This window comes from Varroa jacobsoni, unplaced genomic scaffold, assembly GCF_002532875.2.
Source record: "Varroa jacobsoni isolate VJ856 unplaced genomic scaffold, vjacob_1.0 scaffold_18, whole genome shotgun sequence".
Taxonomy (NCBI): Eukaryota; Metazoa; Arthropoda; class Arachnida; order Mesostigmata; family Varroidae; genus Varroa; species Varroa jacobsoni.
The window spans coordinates 101,752-124,530 of NW_019212920.1; the positions used below are offsets into that span (position 1 = coordinate 101,752).

At 41.6% G+C, this 22,779-nt stretch overlaps 2 protein-coding genes across 3 annotated transcripts in view; both read left to right on the top strand.

Moving 5' to 3' along the window:
- Positions 1–19,138, top strand: part of LOC111273618 (rho guanine nucleotide exchange factor 10-like protein) — a 56,488-nt gene extending 37,350 nt beyond the window's left edge. For both annotated transcript variants that reach the window (XM_022855373.2, XM_022855379.2), the window contains 2 exons: positions 16,771–16,972; positions 18,998–19,138. The gene's annotated coding sequence lies outside the window, so the exon portion shown is untranslated. The remainder of the gene's footprint in view (positions 1–16,770; positions 16,973–18,997) is intronic.
- Positions 16,958–21,780, top strand: LOC111273637 (ras-like protein family member 10B). The gene is made up of 4 exons (XM_022855410.2): positions 16,958–16,972; positions 18,998–19,212; positions 20,999–21,153; positions 21,572–21,780. Exons 1-4 carry the CDS (start codon positions 16,958–16,960, stop codon positions 21,778–21,780), a joined length of 594 nt encoding a protein of 197 aa, XP_022711145.2.
- Positions 21,781–22,779: the final 999 nt, after the last annotated feature.

A 22,779-nucleotide genomic window follows, 5' to 3' on the forward strand; every position in this document is an offset into this window, starting at 1 on the left:
CAATTTTTCTATTTAAGGAACAACAGGCATTTTATGGTACAAAAACAAATAAAAAATGAGTCTTTTCCAGCATTTGCTGAGCTCAATCTGGTATAATCGATACACTCTCTTGTTCTAGTAATTCTTGTTTTATTCAACACGCTGCAAAAGGGTGAAAGGGGGCCACTTGATGACTACGACCAAGTCATCGGGGCAAAAATAAATTGTTAGCTCTTTCTGTTTATCATACATATTGTACGAAGGATCAGACTTTCGACTTATGAGCTTTTCGACGCCCTTTCATGTGGGAAGAATTCTCGATGAGTCTAATGTACAGAACTCCTTAAATTATTGATCAGATTTATCTGAAAACGAGTGTCAGTGTGCCACGACGACAAGCAGTTCGGCCGACATAATAGGCGCAAAATGTTTAGGTTAGAAAAGCGTGACTCGATGAACTGTGAACGGCTTGATATGATATGTGCATTGTTATGAGGAATCTTAGTTCTCTGGAGACGGCATATCCAAACGGACTACTGCGGCGACTATAATTTATGACGAGAAACTGAGCTAGGAAAAGGGCTTAAGTTAACTGATAAGATAACTGATGCTGTTGCAAATGTCACGTCTGCTTGTTTCATCCGCTCCGCCACACTAGGAAACTATGATATTATATTTGTTTATTTGTGCTAGTGTAGTCAAGGTTCGATCATGTACTTACGTATTTTTACTATAAGTCTACGAGTGCTGTTTGGGACCCAAAATTCCGTTTTTTAGATCAGGCGTAATAAAGACAGGTCTTCTGAAGGCTTCTAATTGATGGCTGAGAATTTTCAAGGCAATGTTATTGTATATGTACCAGTTCTAAAATGTACGGCACCTGTAGGTACTCATGACTTTAGAATTGAAGTTAGCCTGACGTCGAACTTATTAATAGAACTAAAAATAATCTAACTGTTAACATCTACACACAGACGAGATTTTGTTATTTCTAACGAAAAAAAGAGCTGCGTGCTATGCATGCTCTCATATGCTGCGTGCTATGCAAACATCTATTGACGTGCCATCCTCTATAAAAGTTGATTAATTCGTTTAACTACGTATACTATTCCATGCATTTTGACTTCAAAGATATGCTGATCTATATCCTTCTCCCAGGTCCTTTATGGATGCTCCCAATTATTAGTTAAGGTGGAGTGTGGTCAACTTTTTTATGAAGGCCGCGCTATGCAAACCTACGCACATGAGCACACGGCGCCTCGTAATTGTCACTGGCTCCCTTACAGTTAAGCTTAAGAAACTACCCGCCATCTTTTGTTTGGGGCTCGTTTCTGATTACTGTAATTACTGTCATCAAATCTAAAGTTGCTGTTTACAAATCTGAATCCCAGTGACACACACATGTTGCTTAACTTACTTTTCTTTGTTCTGTCCGCCCTTAGAGTTTTTTGTAATTGCAGCGATTCGTTCTACTGTCGGCTACATGACGTCCCTCACAACCATTCATCGCAGCCCGAACAGCAGCGCCAGCAATGGCCACTGAGTGTATAGTTTTAGCTACTGTGATTCAGGTGGTTGCGTGCCGTGCCATCAAAATGAGGACATAACTTTAGCGTCACCCTACCTCTTTCGAATCGCTATTGCAATGTCCATTGGGAGCATCGTGCTCTTTGCAAGACTTGCCACTACTGTCCCCCTCCCTCATTTCCTAATTCCTCTTAGTTTTACTCTCATCCGTTCCCATCCACTGTCCTCAGCTCGCCCGGCTTGTTCGCTCGGTGGGCTGTGCTTCAGGCCTAAGTTCTTCGTCCTTTCCCGCCTGCTTGCGCGCCCCGTAGCTTTACCCTGGTCACGTGATACCACTGGAGAGAGGACTTATTGCCCCCCGTTGGTCCACTCCGAGCCTCCGGCGGCTCAACGGCACAGAGTTGCCCTCTCCTCTCGCAAAGCTCGAGAGTGGATGGTGGTGGATGGTTGATAGGCCCACTGCACTGTGCTGCTATGTAGTACAGTAGTAGCAGTAGTTGTACGGAGAAAGAACGGAACAGCACGGCCTTCCCTGCCGCTTCCGTAGGGGGCAAGCGCCACAAAATAAAATGAGTGGAGCGAACCGATCGCGGTAGTCTGGCTAGAGGAGGTGAGCTGGCTCGAAGCAGTGCCCTAGTCGAAGCGATTTGTGGCGGCAATAGACGACGCTAGAAGTTGTCGAGGTGCTCAAGGCGGCGAGGTCGAGCCCGCTGGCCCTCGTATTACTGACAAGCCACTGAGCAAGCCCTCTGGCGTTCCAGCAAACGTGTCCGCGCCACGGCTGAGTCGTAAAGGGGGTAAGCGCGATGCGAAGAGTGTGTATCTCATCTTCGTTGTGCTGGTGCTCGTGGTCGTGGTGTTTGCCGCGCGAACAGCCACCGCGGCAGGAACAGCAGCAGCGGCAATAGCATCTCCGGTTCTTTTTTGCCTTCCTCCTTCTGATCGTCAAGATTACAGTTAGATTATTTCTAGATTGTGTCACTGCTATCGCTGATGACGGTAGTTGGCGGCTGGGCCAGCGTTGGCCATAGTTGAGACACTGGTAGAGCCCAAAAAGAGGTGACAGTCGTACAGACTCGTTTATTTCCCGATTGAACCACCAAGTAACAGCTGCGTAACAGGCAAGGAAAACAGCGGGCAGACACACAGTGAACAGTGACATCGGCGGGAGCGACATCAGGAGCGACATCAGGAGCGACTGCAGTAACTCCTTTCGTGTGGGCGCGTCCGCGAATTGTCTGTGCGACTGTCGCGTCGTAACTGTCGTCGTTGATGGTAAGGAGACAGTGCCTGCGGGGACGACCGCGTTGGTTAACGATCACGGTCGTGCTCTTAGTGAACTGAGAGGAGGCGGCAGTGAGTGAATGAACAAGCAGTGGCAAGCGGAGTCGCGCGAAGTGAGTAATGGGATCGGGTCCACGAGTGGCCGGAGTGGAAGGAGCACCTGGACAGAGTGCGCGACGTTCGAGCGACGGAGGCGGCGGCGACGGTAATAGCAGCAGCGGGAAGTAGTAGTAGTTCCTCGGAGCAGGGCTACCAGAACAACACACGAAAGATTCCAAGCGGAGACCGGGTCGTTTTGCCCCAACCTTCTGTCCTAGTGTTCCGAGAATGAAGCAAGGAATACGGAAGAAAACATGGACGACAGATACGAAGGGAGAAGGCGAGTAAAAGAAAAAGAACTTGCAAAGGAAAACATCTAAAAAACAAATAAATAAACAATGGAGTAATGGTGCTAGAACGAACAAGTTGATTGGCTCATAGACGTATGAACAGAGGAAAAGCAGGAAAGAGGACTAGGGACAGGCCTAAAAACGGCAGCAATAAAGCCAACTAGAAAAGGACCAGGATTTGTCATTCGGAATATTGTTGATGCGTTGAAAGTTACTTGTGAAAGGCTGATATCCATAAGGCAAGTAAAGACAGGCGAGTAATAATTTGGAACCAGCGCTGCTTTAATAGTTTACAGAATTGCGCGGTCCGTGATAGAAGTCATAATTACCATCACTATCGGCCAGAGTGCAATATCATTATCGAATAGTGTCATAATAGTAGCCTGGTGTTATCCTTACTCACTGTTCAACGAGACATAGAAGAAAACCGAAGAAAAGATTTGACGATATAGCGGAGTACGCGTCAGTGGCTGAGTGTAACGATATGCGTTCGACCTCGCTTGAATCCTTGGCGACCTAATCTTCGCTAGTTAATTCTATTTAGTACAGGCCGTGCTCAAAAGTAATGCTGCAAGCACGATTCGTATAGCGGACTACGAATGGTCATCGTTATCGTTGTCGTCGCCGCCGTCGTCGTCGTCGTAAAACAAAGTGCCAACTAACCCTCAGCGAGCATGCTCCATCGGATTCAACTACTTATCCAACGATCCACAGAGATTCAGGTTAGATATTTATAGTGTTTAGTATATTGCTAGATAGCTATAATTATTCGTTAACATTCTCGAAATTAGTTTTCAAGTATAATTAAGGCAATGAAATAAAATGCAAGTTATGATTAGGAGGAAAGGCTGCCCTATGAAGCAGAATTCATGTAAATTGTTGCTAGGTCGTTTGAGGCCTGTTGGGTGCTAGGTCGAGCTGGTCGGAAATGGGTTTATATTAACTGCTGCAGTTTGTTGAGTCTATTCACGATCGATTTGGGCGACATAGGAAGATACGACAATGAGCAAACAGACGAAATGTGTTTATACAAAAGCTTTTTGGCGGACGCCTGCGTTGAACGTAATGGTAATATGCGGGGCAGCTAGGTGAGAAGTTTTAATAGGAGCAGTTTTTTTTTACGACCTTTCTTTTGGTTCTTCGCCCCTTTCCTTTCCCCGTGACCCACACTCGTTTAAACGCTTCGATATATTCTCTTACGTTAAACGTAGTTGGCATTGTAGTGCAGTCGTGGTTCTGTTCTGTAGAGTTTTAGGGTCTCTAGAGTCAGCACTGGCCAAGCTTGTCGTTGTTGATGAGGAACGACCGATCCCGCGTGGAGGATAAGTCACGTAGGAAATTGCGTCAGAGAAGTCAAAATTACGCAAAGCTAACCAACGATTATGGACTACCGATCGTCAAGATCACAATTAAATTAAATCTGAAAAAAGATTGCATGGCGCAGTCGATTTTTCCCCAGACAATATGGGCAGCACTTAAAAAGAATCTCAACAATTTCCGATCGTTGATCGCTGGATGACGTACAGCTAATTGTGTGACAAAGCTGATTCCGTCACGTCCAGACGTGATGCAGGACATACATTCGGGTGAAGAATACAGTCTTTTGGCGATTTGGGGGGTTTTCGTTTTACACCTGCACTATGTATGTATTGTGTACATGTGCTAAATCATTCTTGCCCCGCTTTGTATATATGTAAATGCGTGTACGGGAAAGCATGTTATGCGTGACTACGCTAGGACACTGCATCATGCAGAAACTTTGCATGCTACTGAGGGTAAGAGAACTGTAGTTTCAGCGTAATTTTAAAACAGCTAACCAGGCTGTAGCATCTAAAGAACTGAGTTTCTGGGCAGCCCGCATCAAATCCGTCAAACGTGTGGACTGTTCGTGTCAGAAAACGTTGTCGGAACAATGTAAACAATGGAGAATCTATTCTCATTGGGTACTCACTTTTCTATTTGATAGATGATATTGATAATACGATGATTTATATTTAATATTGTACAGAACCATAAGAGACTTTACATCTGGGACCTCTAGTTATCTTCGTAAGGTTAGTAAACAAAGGCAACAAAGGAATTCTCACATCCTACAGTTTTGTTTATGTCAGGCAATTGCCATAGATATTTCAACAGATAGAATCTACGAAGGAGAACTTTTTAAGCGTATCTCATTTGTTATAAAAATTATTTTCATTTAAATTAGCTTGTTATTCGAATACCAGTGATCGAACTGGTACGCCCTGTTAAATTGAAACACAAACACTTGGAATTTGAGGAATAAAACACTGTAACTAAAGAATAACGTTGTATTTTTTTTATAAGAATCGGAAGCTGAGTTCTTTTCATTAGACCTCAAAATACCTAAACATCTGCACTGGCCCGGAAACTCGAGTTACGCAGCTTTTAAATAATTTACATTAAAAATATTAAAAAAAAATAGTGGATACCTTTCTTTTTATATATAATATCATAGGAAATTAGTGATCTATGCTTCGTTGACCAATCAGCTTATCGTTATTGTAAACACCTTACCATTTATTCGTAAGTGCCATTTGCTATCTATAGTTATATATATATATATATAAGACAAGCACGCATGTTAGCATTATTTGACCATGTGCTATTGAATCTCAATTAGCAGCAATTTTCGATTCGTTGTTTCGTTAATGAGAGAGAACGTAAACCCCTTTTTCATGTTATTATTAAAGGCACCAAGCTACGTATTGAGTGGTCGAGTTGGAAAAACCTCGAAAGACCTTGCAAGCCTTAGGTTGTTAGGTCCATAGCCCACACTAGATGAAAGATTGTATAGGAATAAGGGTAAGCGGTCGTATCGGGTTAGATGCGGCCTTTCACCCCAATCACTACCCGTCCTCGCAGTCCTTTGCACGACAGGGCTATTGATGTTTGCTCAAGGGGACCCTACTATCATGGAATTAGTTACGAACGATGCCTATCATTGCTAAATATTCACATGTAAGCGGATCTAGACAAGCTTCTAAACCTATGTACATATAATTATAACTCCTACTATTATCTCAGAACACAACCTCGCTTCTGCAATGGTCTGCTTCCGAATAATGTGACAACATATTCTACCTCACATCAAGGATTGAAAGTGTTAATACCATTGTGAGAGAATCTGTAGCCGATTTATACATTGTCTAGTAGCGATAGTACCGCTAAATCAATCCTTATTAAATGGCGTCAGTAGCAACGGTGTGGGTATTTATACGGTTTATTTCTATTATTGAGTGATAGAAATTATATAGTTAAGCTGATTCAAAGCAATCAACACTACGATAAACGTTAGTATTGTGAGACGTGGACTTGTTTCTTTGCGTGCCATCGTCTACATTTAGATAAAAGAGCGCTTTGTATCTTATCGAAGATATGCTTCATTGCCCGTTCACCGGTCGGCTAAAAGACGAAGAAGCTCCTCTAAATTTTTCACTCAGTCTAATCGCTCTCCAGATTTCATCATATTGAATCTCCCATAAAGAATATCTGCTGTCTAGTGCCACTTCGCATTTCAGAGCACGGAACAACGAAGGTGGTGTGCTTGACGATGCTGAACATAATCAATCCTATATGGTTTACTAGGAACTAGAGACTCAATCTAGAATATAGCGTTGTACGCCGCCTCTATATAAAAAAAGATATCCAGAACCTAATGGGTTAATTTTAATTTCCGTTACTATATGTAATTGCACGCGTTATAATTACAGAAAGTTCTTCCTTAATGATAAACAGGGGAATAAGTAGTGCAGTAAAAACAACGGTGTGACATGGGTGCAGTTAGACGGAAGTTAAGCACCCTAAATGTATTAAGAACATTTTTTCTAGACTATTGAATTTATACGATATAAACGCGGATTCAAACCGCATATAAGTCAAATTAAGTTTGCTTGTTCTTATTTAATGCTGTTATCTTCACGGAATTATTCTAGGAGTTTCAGATAGAGCGATCTCTACAATGGTAAACATCAAGGAACTAATGTTCCTCTAGGCAAGTAACGAGTCAAGCGCAGTTAGAGCATAACTCTTCGGAAGAAATTATCGTCATCTATTGTCTTTACGCCAGCCGTTACGGATGTTAGGAAAATGACAAAAAGTTCAGGAACGTGATAAAGGAAACAGTTGTGATTGCGCCGATACCTTTATTGATTAGAATAGAATGCCTTTCTTGCTACACGTTTAAAAGTATTTATATATATATATATATATATATATATATATATATATATACTTCGACAGATATCTGTTCAGAGTTAAACAAGCCAAACGTGGAAACCAAGCTGCACTGTGACAAATTAATTTTCTCGTCTAATACACCTGGAAAACAGCTATCAAACATGCTGGTGAAAAATCAGTTTGAAAAAACAGTTTCGCCATCTTTATCAATTGCCTTAAGCTAGACGTCTTCTATAATCGTATACTTCTGAATAACTTAATCAATAAACAATACCCTGTCACCCTTTACTGTTCTATAGTTAATTAACTCGATTCAATTACGCAAATGCTTCAATTATAGGTATTAGGCCGTTATTCTGTCACAGAGACACAGCGTGATCATACATGCACTGCGTTCAAAGTTTGCCTATCGTAGTGCCAACGGCCTAAATGACTTGAACCTTACCTGGCGATTTATTTGCTGAGAGCTACACGATGTATAATGAAGATATTTTTCCTATTTATCTTTTGCTATATTATAACGATTTTTTTTTCGTTCATTCCCTTCGTAGTTAGTACTAATTTAAGTTAGTCCGACGTTTTTCCGCCCGAGATTGCATAGTTTTGTGCAGCAGGTATCGGTGATCGCAATGAATTGCTTGCCTCATGAATTTTTTGTCTAGAGATTAAACAAATGTCTCTGATTCCTCGTTGTCTGCCACATCTACTAGGAACATGGCTACCGGTGCATTGACCTCTTTAGGAATTAAAATGGTCGTGCCACACTGTACGGCCATTCCCGCTGGGTGACCTATCTAAAGGTTTAACATAGCATCCGTATGAAAACTCTGCTTTGGAAGAGGTTTTTAAAAAGCTAAATATTGGGTGGGCTACAAGTGCAGAACATTGCGCCAACGAATGTCTTCAGTTGGCTAATTTTGGTCACTTCGAATCAAAGTTTAAAGCTCCTACTACATTTTCTCTTAGTATCTTAGGATCTCTTAGTATTACTCCCTTCTCGCCTATAGCTTTGTTCAAACAGTAATATAACAGCCTGTCGACCTTTATGTCTGATCTGACTGATCTTGAATTGGTAAGCACCGCCATGGTATTCATTGATTGCATGATATTCATTGAAACTACTAACTAGATAGCAGAATCCGACCTGATTATTCTCTGAACCAGCTATTCATTTCATCCACACCTCTTTAATGCTAAGAAGAGTGGTAAGGTCTCGTTTTGCTTGACAATGCAAATTGGGCTGTGCTTACAGCCCGAGTCACTTCTTTCAATGCACATTTTTGCTAGCTTGATCTTTCCTAGACTGAAGTCGGTGCTCTACAACCTCAAATTGACCTTAAAGACAGAGGGTCTCCTAGGTCTCTTCGGTGACTCAAAGCGTTGCCTTCCCACCTAGCGACGAACCTACTTCCTCCTCCGTAGTCCTAGTAAAAGGTTTTTTCCAGAGCCCATATTAATCTCTTTTAGCAGAATATCAACTCTTCAGATTGTCCTCTTTGTCCATCTATTTTACCAGTGCCAGCATAGACACACAGACAAACAACTTTCTTAGTACCGTTACAATTTTTAACGCATAATCGCATTGTGGAAGGTTCACGTACATAATTTGCGGCTCCATGAATTTGCTGTAAAAAGGTGGTACGAAGCTTCTCCTTACATTGTCGTAGTACGCGACATAGTCAGACGCAAGTGTCAGGAAGTTTATTCAGTCAGCTCCATTGCTTTCGTATTACTATCTTGACCTATGTCCGATAGATATGCCATTGTCTCTTGATTTTTTAGAGCTTGTTTTTGTACTTAGGTAACGGCAGACGACATACAGGGTAAAAAGGGGAATATCGGGGTGGGGAGCCTGCGTGCTGGTCGTGCCGCTAGTTATGGGCTATACGACCGATCGCGAACACTCTCTACCACATGTAGAGAGTCAATCGCGAAGCGAGCCGACGGAATTCCGTCCCAGGGATTACGTACGGCGTCATTTGATACGACAATGAAAACAACATTAACAGCGATAGAGGCGAGGGCAGCAGTGGTACACACGAATGGCGGACGGCCTCCCACTGCTCGACTGCGCCGCTGCTTCACAGCCGCCATACGCCGAAAATTAGAGACAATAGGACAGAATACGAACGGGAACGACTCCGAGAAGGCGTAAAGGTCACATAAAAAGTGGGTCAGTGAATTTGGCAGACCCTCTCAAAGAAAGACAGGGAAAGAGACAAAAGCCAATTCTTAAATACCTTTCCTTCAGTGAAATAAGAGAAAGCTAGGAAACACTACGCCACTACGCCTTCGTACACGTCGTCGGGGCAAAGTTCCTTGTACTGTCGCACCATCGCCTTATCGCATTGCGTGGAGATGTCACCGTGCGGGCGATTTCGCAAAAGTCGCTCCAAATGAATATGAGTCTCTGTGCTTTGTGAGCGTATATGTGTCTTTCCGCTCATGTACTCCGAATAGATGGTGTGATAGTGGTGCTCAAAGTGGTGCAACAAAGAGGCCAGGGCCTTTTCGATGTGAGCTTGCCGTACCAAGAGGATAAAGGAATCTGCCTCCGTGTCAGAACAAGGCAGCAAAAGAACGAACGAAGAGGGAAAAAACCAAAGGCAAGTCTATATAACGTAAATGCAGCCCTATTCGATGGTAAAAACAGGCTTGCTTGCTTGCTGCACACATTTTGCGGTAGTTATTCGCCCCTTATATGGTATGCTGAAAAACTGACCTGTTTTATCTTGTGTTATTATCATATAAGAATAGTATACGTATTACATAGAACCCTAAATGATAATTGAACGGCGGTAGAATTGTCCTATAAATACGTTCTTGGTAGGTTGGATATTTCAAAACTCGTCAATGCGAATGACTGGGCTCTAATTCACATTTCCGCGTCTCAAATAAACTGAAACTTTTGATTTTTATGACACCTAGAAATAGCCATACTTGAGACGTATGCCGTTACTACAACTGTTTCTGTAACTCTTTGGACTTCATCCACTGTTGCAATTGTAGTAAAATTCTGCGAGATGATGGCGAAGCGCAGAACGTTACTCTCCGAATTACTTTACGCCCGGAAACTACTTCCAGCCAGACAGGGCGGTTCGTCTTTACAGAGCAGAGGCACAAGCATTGAGATAGTAAGCATATATGTATCGGTTTTAAAAACGAGCACGATCGCAGAATTTAGTTTTACCCTATCTTCGTTAATTTAACTCGTTTGTGACTTCTCTGCCGCATGTTCCTGGCGATCGATGCAATGCTGAACAAGCCCTGAAAATATCTCTAACCAATAAATTGTAGTTTATGTCTTAAGAAATAGGTTGACTACGATCTACCCTAGTGATATTCAAATTCAACGCAAATGGCCTGCTCTCGGCGCTCAGAAGACAACGTTAATACTCTGAGCTAGTCATTCTTCAGGCGGATACGTACGCTTGCTTTATTGAGATGACCTCTATATTAATAATACGTTTTGCTTTTACTTAAAGTTTCGAGCAGGCCACTGACGCTTTCGGGTTAAGTGATGGCAATCTAATTCATTTTTTCCGTAGCTTATGAGCAAAGAAATCTATAAAAATTTATGGAGAAGTGGCTAATCGACGTACCTGGTGGATCTAAGCCCAACAACAAACAAGGCAAATAGACATTAGGTATGAAGTAAATGTTTCCAGAAAAACACTGCAGACATTATTGAAATTTAATCAAAAAGAGAAAAAAAAACAATAGTATGCTGTAAAAGGGTTTCATTGGCTCTCGGTCGACTTTTGGCTTAAAGTCGTAGACCAGATAGAACGACGGCTCTATATCGTGACGGGGAGTAACAGGGGGAGATTTTTTTCGACCTCAAATCAAAGATGATGTCCCAAATCCATTAAATTGTAACTTTTAATATATCGCTTATACATACATAGACTAATATTGAATTAGACTGGCGCATTTTAGGACTCGCATTGCCAAGTGCATACAGCCACATTCGAGAACCTGTCATAGAGAAAATATTGGTTACATACATTTAAGAGTGTCATTAGATATTGGTTCCGTCTCCTGCTTGATCCACGTTTTGTCCCTACCATTCCCGTGCAAGGTGGCCTTAAATCGAATGAAGAGAGAATTTTAAACCCAACGAACGTAAAGAGCCCGTATTTCACGCGTTAGCGACTGATGTGTATGAGTAAATGGGTGTCATTGCTTGGGGGGACCGCGATGGGCCGGACATCCCGTTAGGATCGGCTTTCATTGTTTTGAAAAGAATACAAAGCAGTTTTGCTTAATAGGCCCTTGAGCGTTCATGTCTTGTTGTCAGCAACATCATGCGTCACGCTCCGTTCTACTTCTCTCGTTTGCTTGGATCCAGTTTACAGCGCTCACAACCGACGCTGATAGGGGTTAGGCGAGTCAATTGGGTCCAAAGCACGTGCGCGTTCATAAACGACTTACCCATTCGCACCGTGCACACGCGGCGCATACACGGACCACTTGGAACACAGGCTGTAAACAGCTGAGGCAACGTAGGCCTCTTCGGCTTCAACAATACTGCCGCGATCATCACCGCTGCCAGCGTAAACAGCATTGTTAAGTGATGATCTCACTCACCACTAAGAAATGAAGAAACGGGACGTTCCTTAAACCCTATGAGCTACCTCATGTCGCAGTTGCGTTCAACGATTGAGACGTTACATACGTAAGTAATTCGCGTGCAGCAAGCAAGATCCATGAACATCAGTATTACGTATCCATAAACAAGCTTCGCAACAACAAAAACGTAGTTACTTGCTATCCCTTTCTCTAGTGCGTACTGGCTCGTACGCTTACATCGAGGTCGATATGAATTACAAGGGCCGCGCGCAGGCTGGCGACGGAACTGAGCTGAGGCGTTTGATTCGGGGGTGGAGGACGGGGGGGGGATCTTTTTTACGGTCACATGGTCGAAAAAGTAACACACCGGGCCGCAGTGGTCGGCTGTGGAGAGAACGATACGACGAACAGTATCGATCAAATAAAGACAATGGACGGCACCCAATGGTGAAAACAGGTGCTTCACGCGTTTCTTTTAAGCTGCACTTTATTCAATCTATGTACAGCTTTGCCAAGGCTTGCCATCTTGTTCGCTAAGCTCCACCTGCGCTCGCGAATGGAGTCGCACGACGTTGCCATAATTGCTATGGCTTTTTTTTTTTTATCTCTACGCCGTTTCGAAGGCGACAACGGTACTACTGTTGTGACTTAGCGCCACATGATGTTCCGGCTACAAACTTAGATCCGTAAGAAAAACACGCGAGTACCCTGTACGTATTAACAATGCATGTAAATGTAAAGTAGGCTGTCAGCATATACATGTATAATACTTACGGTACCGACATATATGTAAGTACATAGCCCGCGTTCCTGTATTGCAAATAGAATACACAACACAGCTTTTTTTTTTTACCTATCCGGGGGAACAAAAAAGGTTAGTGTACCGTTTTATTTTATGGTAAAACACTCTTCAGTATTGTTTAGAATCTACTCTTTATTAATTCACATACGTACTAGACTTCAGAAGATTTGTTTCTGGGCAGTGCTTTAGAAGGTTTCAATTAGAAATACGCCTTGTTGTAGTATATGGGTATTGTTCTTGACAACTTTTCTCTCATAACTGCTTACCATAGTGTCTTTTGTTCTTGCCAGTTGAATACGTATGTCAAGCACGGTAGCCATTTGTTGAATGAAAATTTTTGCGAAAGAAGGAAAAAAGCGTACTCAAGAAAAAAACGCACTTAAGACGCGTTATACTGATTGGGAATAAGGTGCATCGCGCATTCAATGTTCTGTAAATTGGGTTTTCAGTTCACGTACACGGTATTCGCGCAGCAGCAGCAGCACGTCTGACAGACGAGACAGTCACTGTGACATAATTATGATAGAAGAGTTTCTGTTTGTTTTTCCTTCTTTTTGCCAGACCTTCCCAATGCTCCGGAATATTGGTGGTGTCGAAACCATGGTCTTAAGAGGAACTAACACTAGGTCTTTGCACTGACCTTGAATACCCATGATTCGAACGGAAAACAAATGTTTTTAATTCTTATGTCCTACTGTCTTTTATTCACTGCTTGCGGTTTCCGGACCCCTCTCGTGGTTCTGAAAGTGTTGCCGTCTTCGACAATTAGCCCTTCCTAGGCGCGTCTGCTCTGAGAAGAACGGCAATCATCTAGGATATGAATAAAATAGCGTTGCCCCTCGGCCGCATCCGAATCCTATATAACACTCGGCCACACGGAAACGATATGTGAACTCGCTCATAAAAGACGTCATAATGGCATGTAGGCGAATAATAGTACACACCTTGCTAGAATATGGTGCCGTTCTGGATCTTCTGGTGGATGAAGGCAAAATCGAGTAACCAAGAGATAGAAAATTTTAGATGGTGCGTGTAACGGTAACGACGTAATAGTGGATCTAATTTTTCTGAAAAAAGACTATTTTTTTATATGCCCAAGAACAAAATGGATCCAATAATGCTCCCAAGTCTACTCGAGCCACTTAACTCGTTTGACAAGAGCGCAAACTTTCAATTTATCGTTGAACTTTCTTTGTTTAATCATATCTTTCATCTAGCATACGTCATTGACGGGGCTTTAACCAGCCTTCTCAGCTATCCGTCCAGACAATCGTGTAATGTTATGTCAGTCAATATAATGTTAACGTAATGTTTAAGCTATGATCAGTTAATGACAAGCTGCACATAAACACCTTGAGAAGGACCGCTCGTTCTCAACTGAAAGAGTGTCCCGTCCTAATTGAATGATTTAAATACACGTTTATTTAATACGTAGGTGGAAAACAAACAAAAAAGAATCGACATATGTTTCAATAAGTTGATCAGTTTGGCTAGTCACAGTGTATATTATACCTAACGGGAAATTGTACAACATCCTCCATATCGTTTTACTACAGCACCCCAGAAAATACGTTCGAGTGCATCACTGAGCCTGGTTGGTATAATTAGCTTGCCATTAATGCTTGTTAGTTTTTGAATGCTAATGTTTGGAATAATTATGTTCGCTATCGATGCCTGCTCTGCTTGTTTTTTACGCGCTCGACGTGATCAGGTACGAATGCGAGGAAGGTATCGTTTTGTCCTTGATCTCCACGAACTAATCTCGTTATGCTACCCATCGTCGTACCATGGCAGCATGCTTGATTCAGAAAAAAACGCCATGATTGCCGCATGGCCTCTAACTCTCTCCCTATAATTTTACGTGTAAACCCGCTATATGCGCCGATGCTGTTTTTGCAGCTTTTTTTGTTCGGCTAACCCGTATATGGGCAGCGTCTGTCCACCGCATCTGGTTGATTCTATAGCGTTATATTAGTGACCCTTTTACTGTTAGTCTTCGAGAATTATGATAGACTAACAGAGCGAGGTGGCTAGAAGTCTAGTGGAGAAACGCTACATCCCCAATCAAAGTAATTAATTAACATTTATTGAAACGACGACGGCGCATTCACAGCTCAGAAGGGTCCGGCACGCCGCGTCTGTCCAGGTCCACCGAGTACTGTTTTGTGGTAGCGCTCATTGTTCCGTGATGGGTATTCGTTTTCAATCAGCCCAGCTTGCTATACGTAGCTAGCGTCTGTGCCCACTAGTCGCAATGAAACGGTCAAGACCTTTAGTAGTTTTATTCAGCTAATATACGTATATATATATATATATATATATATATATATATATATATATATATATTAGTGGTAAATTTTATTGCCGACAGGAGATAAAATCTGCTGAAAATCTTCTAGACAGATGGGTTCAACTAAAAGATTCAATAAGATATTTTGCCCAATACTCATTCCAATTGATTTCTTCGTGTGGTAATCCTTTGAAAATGAAGTCTACGCCAGAAACGCGGCATCAGTGGGAAACTTCAAAGCTGCAACTGAACAAAAATACCACAAAGCCAAACGAGATGGTTTTGGAAGTTGATCAGTCAATTGTCTATCGTTATCAGCAGTGGTTCGATCAGAACGGTAATAACTGGGGAATTTCGATAATAGGAGGAAAAGTTATGTTTTTACATGGGTTCTTTTGCAATTTAAATATCAATTTTACGTCAATTCAAACTGGTAAATAGGAGTTATTGCCCTGCGTTCGATGGACAGAGGGCAATAGATGTAATGCCGTGGATATGAGCTGCGAATTACGAAATTCTAATTTGGCACAGAGATATTTTCTACTCTTGTTTGTATATGGGCAGTATGCGTGCCTTCGTGTTTTTCTACAAACGAAGTAGAGACATTCGTTCGCCCTCGCAACCGGAGTACTGAGGTCACCTAAAAGAATCTCAGCATCCTGGTCTTTTTGTAATAACTATTTGAGTAAGTTATTAAGTAATTTGCGACCAAGATGCCTATAGACAGCAGCAAGTATATACTACCTTTATAAAGAAAAGTGACAGTATTAGTAATTAATCTCAAGGTGGCCTATGAAAGGCCGCCAGACTGTGTCAGTGATAACCCGGGAAGGACATTGAGGTTCGGTCAATCATAGCCTACGGATAGCCTGCTAATTAACTTAACCCCCATGCGTAATCATTGCAAAACGTTAAGCCACTGAGAACATCTTTCAGACATAACCTGTTCCATAACAAAGTTAGCCATTCTTTTACCTAAAATAGACCTAGTCGACAAGGTAAATAAAAGTGAAAAAGGTAGCTTAGAGTCAACAGGTGGCGGAGTCAGCTGCTTTGCTTTGAAATATTTTGTAGAACTAGTGACAGGGCTGTATTTAATCAACCTACAACGGATCTTTGTGAGCGCAGTATCACAATCATACATGCGGACATTATGTTTACACCACGTCTTCCATATAATTAAACGAGTTTAATGGTAATAAAGGCCTAGGTACCATTTTCAAGCGAAATTAGCCCCTAAAGCAATAGGGCTGAAGTGGTAAAGTTGAGCAGTCAATGGAGATTTAAAATGAATCCAATTGAACCATTTGTTACGGAAAGCAAAGAAAAACTATCGTATCTATTATAAGGCGAGCCGCATTCACGATGGCACAGTGAAACTATAACAGAACCAATGCTTTTGTGTTACAAGTTATTTATTCATACAACGACTAAGAACGTAATGATGAATTTCCTAGAAATTGCTAACTTCTTTCTAAAAAGTGTTTCTATAGTAATTTCAGCCTTTCAAAGATAGTTCAAATTTTCAAATAGACGAGAGTGAAGAATTGCTTCTAAGAAACACTGGCGATGGGAAATCGCAATTAGAGACGAAAAAACAATTTCGAATAACTACAAAACTTGCCGCACTATAATGCGCAACACCAACTAGTTTTAGATTGGATCAGAGGTAGAATTTTACACATTGTTACAGGATTGAATCCATGTGTGTTTGTATATCTTGTCTTCAGGAATCTCCACAGACTTCGTCCCGAATGTCATCTACGATCATTGAACAAAAGAGACGTCGCGTACCATAGCGTTACTCCGTGACTGGCCTGACCTGGTGATTTGGCTGGCTGAAAACGAAATAACTAATTTGCTACACGAATGTTTATGAGGTTACCAGTCTCTTATAGGATTCGACACGGGACCATCATGAGCCTTATCAAGGTACGTATGCATTGGTCTTTACAGATAAGCACACTCCTGGATCCTGTGGATTCTCAAGGGACATTTAGGTCAGGCAACTGTATTCGAAGCAAGAACTATGACAAAACAATACCCTAACAGTTGTGCATGTGTAGGCATGCGGCGAATCAGTACAACGAAGGCGCAGCCATTTGAGAAACGAAAACCATTAGCTGAAATTATACGGCCTTAACTATTATACTACACAGGACTCTGAGCAGAAGCTGTCTAGTGCTATATCGGAGATATAGGTCAAAACCTTCCTCGTTCCAGCTCTTGTAGACTTGATAAGAACCATACAAGGGCGTAGTGGCCTAGTGTAAAATGCTCACTGTCCTTTAACCCCGTCTGTACTTGGTGTGCATAGACTTATGTCAAAACTTTGTCTAAAGTTTTGAATGCTTTTCAAGTTCTCGGTCCAAAAAGAGCTAGAGAAAGCAAACGTTAATGAGCCATGAATTTAGGCACTGATAGCCAAATTGACCTGCGTTAATTGAATCCAGCCTTTGAGTTTCCTGATTCTATTTTCGATGGTTGACGGCATTTATCAGACGGGTTTTATTTCTTTCACTACGATTGAGATACGCCTTTTGAGGTCGAACACTTGCTTCAGGATGGATGCTGTATATTTGATGATATTCCCAAAGTTCTATTTAGCTAGTAAAAATATAGGCAAGCCTAACGTCGCCCTTTGCTACTAGATACTCGAAATATTCAATGACTCGTGTGGATGGCCGAGCGTACCAACATTGTTCCCTTGCGACATTTGTCTAAATTATATAGGCAAGCCATGTAATTCAAACAGATTTAGCAATTTAAAGGCGGGACATAAAACTTGCAGGGATAGATAGGTAAAAGACCACCTGTCCTTTTGTTCCCTGCCGGCAGCCGTGGTTCGGCCATGTGGAGCTACTAACCACGTCAGTTGTCGATGTAACTTAAACTGACAATAAAGGCTGATAATATTATAACAAAAAAGATACTTGACCATGACCCATCCATGTCCCATTTATTTTCGAAATGAACTTCGAGCACTGAACCAATTGCACTGCCCGCTGATAGTCTGATCTTAAAGCGCCAGTAAAGATCGACTGCTTCATTTCTACAAAAGGGAAACACCGGAGCTCACGCGATTGACATATTGGGTTGATCATTTGAAATAATTTATTGCTTTTTAGCCAAAATTAAGGCCAATACTTTCGCTATTTTAAAATAAGGTTAGGCTAAGTATGCGCTGTTTTAGCCGACGACCCTCTGCCGTTTCTCTAGTTAACCATATTCCGATCATTGTAGGGTTTCTGGGTGAGGAATTGTGATAAGTGATTTTTGCATTCCTCCATTAGAGCAATTGAGTAGGTTCGCAAAAAGATAGCGGCATTCGACAGGTTTGAGGAACGTGGACCCAGTCGGCCCGCATTCGTATTGCATCAGTCTTGTAGAACGCAACGCCTATGGCTTTTGGCTGAAAACTGGCTCAGTAAACGACCAGCGGGAAAGCCATTGTATACTCACTGAAGATCGAAAGTGGCAATCATTTGTTGACTTAGAAGCTTTCCGGCACTACGCTAGATATACCAATCATATGGTTCATCATATGGCACGTCACGGAATACGTGCCACCAACCCGGTGCATGTCGTAGAACGAAAGATATGAATATTGTCGTCAACTTCTTAGTTACCAAAGCGTATCAATATCGTTACTTATACATAATTTAATTATATTTGATATAGTTCGAAAAGTGTAGACATACTAAAAAGTGGCGGTAAGCTTGGAAATACACATGGAGTAATGCTAGTTCTAACGCTACATGTCATCATCATGAGATACAGTTTTTGCATTACTTTCTCTTCAATCACCTTTAATTGTCACTTGAAGAAAGCTTTCATATCTATTAAGAAGAAAAAAAAATTGGGTATCGATATATAGTAGATGTCCTTGAGAACGTCCTAACCAATGTCTCATACACCGTGCTTACTGGATTTTGTTTCACTTGCGTTACCCTTCAGGTGGTAGTACTTGGCGCGCCAGGCGTTGGCAAGACATCTCTGGTTCAACAATTTGTTTGGAACGAATTCAGCGAAATTCATAGGCCAACCACCGAAAAGCACTCATACCTTGCGTCCGTTCTCTATAACGACAAGCTGTTCGCGCTGCAGGTGACAGATTTACCTGTTATTCCTTATTTTCCCGCAGACTCGCTCTTTGAATGGGCTGACTACCGGTAAGATTGATTTCTAGTCATTTGTGATAGGTATGGAATTAGAAAAGTAGTGTGTTAAACACGTAGGTACCGCTATAAGAAAAAGTAAAATAGAAAACAAATGAACGAGGAATATACGGATTCGTTTAGGTTAGAGTGGCGAGAGGGATGGGATAGAAAATAGTGATTCGAAGCTTTTTGAGGCTCTACAATAGCAGACGATCTAGGGAAAACCCTCAGATCGATTTATTAATATAAAAACACTGTATTTGCATATGTGGTCCTATCAAGTTCTTGGTCCTTCGTTGGTGAGATGAGGAAAAAGAGGCAGCTTGACAACTTATGAGAGAGGCAAGAGAACAGAACCTCCATATATGAATACATAGAGGTGGTTCTGCTCTCTTTATATCACACCTCTTCGAGTATTTAGATTGTTAGCCTATTCGTAAGCACTATCTGTTAGAAATAAACAAAGTAATAGACGCACAGTGGGAGATCTAAATGGGGTATCCTTGGCCTACGGAAAGATCAATCGAAGATTAAAATATCTGTGACATTACCGTACATGCCGAGGTAGCTTATTCTGAACATGCAAACACAAATTAAAAAACATCAAGTTTCTGCATTTTTAAAATGTTGCTTATGTCTGGTTATTTTTCGTGAAAAATTAGCAAGCCATACGCAAAAACACAATTCCATTCTACCTAGAATGAAGGTCGCAAGAAGCCGGTTTCTAATGGGTGACTATTTAGAAATAAGTGCATTTTATGACCGGTAACAATTTAGCATTACAGTACGACTTGAAGCAATTATTTTTTCAGAAACAAACAGTATTATAAAATGGTTAAACACACACAAAATATTAACAAATCTTTTGGAAATTTCTTATTTAATTCTGTTAATGTCCATCTGGGTCGATTTTTGCATTAGCTCCGAACAAATGAAATCAATTACCGGTTATAGTTTTTTACTACGAAAGAGAGGGCTCATAGGAACTGCGAGTTGTTAAAACACATAATTTTCAAAACTCGAGCGGAACCAGTCTATCTATGGCCTTTTTACCACATCTAATCCCAATTTAGCTAGTAATAAATCCGGTACTATTGTGAGTCGTTACTTCAGATCTGTGTGCTTAACCCTGTCTAGCTTTCGCCAAAATTATCCGCCTTAATTTTGAACGGAGTTGTTTCTTCTCTTCAAACTGGTGCCGTAACCCTGTGGCAAATAACAGACGTGTTACTGCATGTCAGTATCATGAAAAGAGTCACAGAGGTGCTGATGAAAAGGCAGTATATCCGGAGTCGGAAGTTTACATTCTTTAAGAAGTTATAAAGTAAACACACCGCGTCATGGACACCTGCTTGGCAGGTACTTCGGCTTTATGATAGGCTTTATTAGCTACACATCGCCTTCATCCAGTAGATGGGATGCCTATCTAGGAGTTTCTTGTCACATGACAGAGTCCAGATTAGACGTACTCTATAGCTTAAAAAGTAAGCAATAGCTTGACCTGCAGGACAAGCTAGTGGTCGCAACGAGACAAATCTCCATACAAGCGTCAGAGGCCTTTACACATGATACTGATGTGTAATTACTTATCTAAGGTCCTTTTTAAACGTCACTGTTGGGTCACTGTGAAATGTCACTGTACGTGGAACAGTTACCCCATAGATGGTAATGAATGATTAAAAAAAGACCCATCTGTTTGTTAGCAATGCTGTATAGATGTAAAGCGTATTAAACTATATCTGAGTGAAACAAAAAGACCCGCTCATTATAAACATGGTGTTACTTGTCCGATGTTCAGGTACTACGGTCTCCGCAGTGCATCTGCCTACATCCTTGTATTCGATGTCAACCTACCGGAGACATTCCAGTATGTCAAGAACATGCGAGAGCAAATTCTTCAGAGTAGATCGAAGGAAGTTCCCATTCTTATCGTCGGAAATAAGCACGACTTAGGTAAACAAGCTTACCCCGCATCCCATGAGCTGTTATCTATATATATATATATATATATATATATATATATAGACGTATTTAACCATGTGTGCAGTAAACGGTTATGATTTAATCAGATCGAATTAAACGTGCGTAGAAACGTGGACAAACCCTTGCTTTACTTGTGCCAAACCCTGCAGAGCTGCACTGTGAGTTCTTAGTAATCCTGCATTGTGATCGTCGACTAACTATTGCAATAGTATAATATTCGATTAACGATGAAAATGTTGTAACTTAAATCAGTAGGGTGGTCTTTCATAGCTAATCATTTCAACTACAACATCCAATGATCACCTGAATGTCACTTAACGGCACGAAAGTGCTGCTACCTTACGTTCTGTGGCTATTTGCTCACATCTTTTTGCATGTGTTACCGCAGGAGAAGTACGAGAACATCGCGAAGTCGCCGGCCTCGTGAAGAAACACTGGAGGTGCGGCTACGTCGAATGCTCGGCGAAATACAATTGGCACGTTGTGTCACTGTTTCGCGAGCTCGCACGGACCATTGAAGGACATCGGCCCGAATCTTCGGCAACGAAAGCCCGTGAACACCACGAGGCCAGCGACAAGAAGTGTGCTATCTCGTGATGATCGTAGAGGCCGCCTCCAGCTCGTACATGAAAACTGGAGGCGGCCCGGGACTGCTACGACGTGATCCCGCGCCTTATTTGAACACGCCCAGTAATCGATGATTGCAGGCAATCAAAACAAACGTAACAAGGCGACAGCGAACGGCCAGCTATAACGAACCATTTCTAATAACAAAAAGTGACCAGAACTAGAAAAACAATAATGACAGCCATTTAACTAACACCTGTCGAAATAACGTAAAATGAAACAACAAATATACGAAAAAAAAAACGCACAAGATGCAAAAAAGGTTGTCGCACGACAACGTACTTTCCCGAACTCATCTTTATGGAAAATTGATGGCGTGAACTTGTCCCGCCTATGCGGACTAGGAACCGATCGGAGGCTTCACGAGATTGAAGCGCTGAATTGGCAAAGCTTCAAAATCATTATGATCCTTATTGAGGACGAATGTAAGGATTCGGCACCTTTTTAACTAAATGTTCGTTACGGCTAGTTTTATGCTTGGCAGAAAATATCGAACAAAAGCACGGTATGCTTATGAAAATTTCGACGACCTGAAAGCAGAATACATCCAGGTGACTTTCTAGCTAAAAAATAAAGTACACTGACTATGGTAATAACAACAACAAAAGCATGTGTACGTAGCTTAATAATGGTTCACCACGTATCGTCTCTTCTTCAAAAGAGGATTCTATTAGCGTTCATGTGAAATGGAAATTCTCTCCGAAGAATACCGAAGATTAGAGCCGCATGGTTCCCGCCATATATGAAGAGTCAGCGGCACAATAAATTGGAGAAAAGAAATGGCGGTATCATTGAACGCGAACATTGTCGCACTTCTAGAATATAATCTGTAAGAGAATTTTGTATAGGACAAAGGGGTCTAGTTTTAATTCGTACCAGTGTTAGACAGTCTGCCTGTATAGACAAGCAGGACCATTGCAGAGGGAATGCATATAATTACAGGAACCAATGCTGGAGAAATCTCAAAAA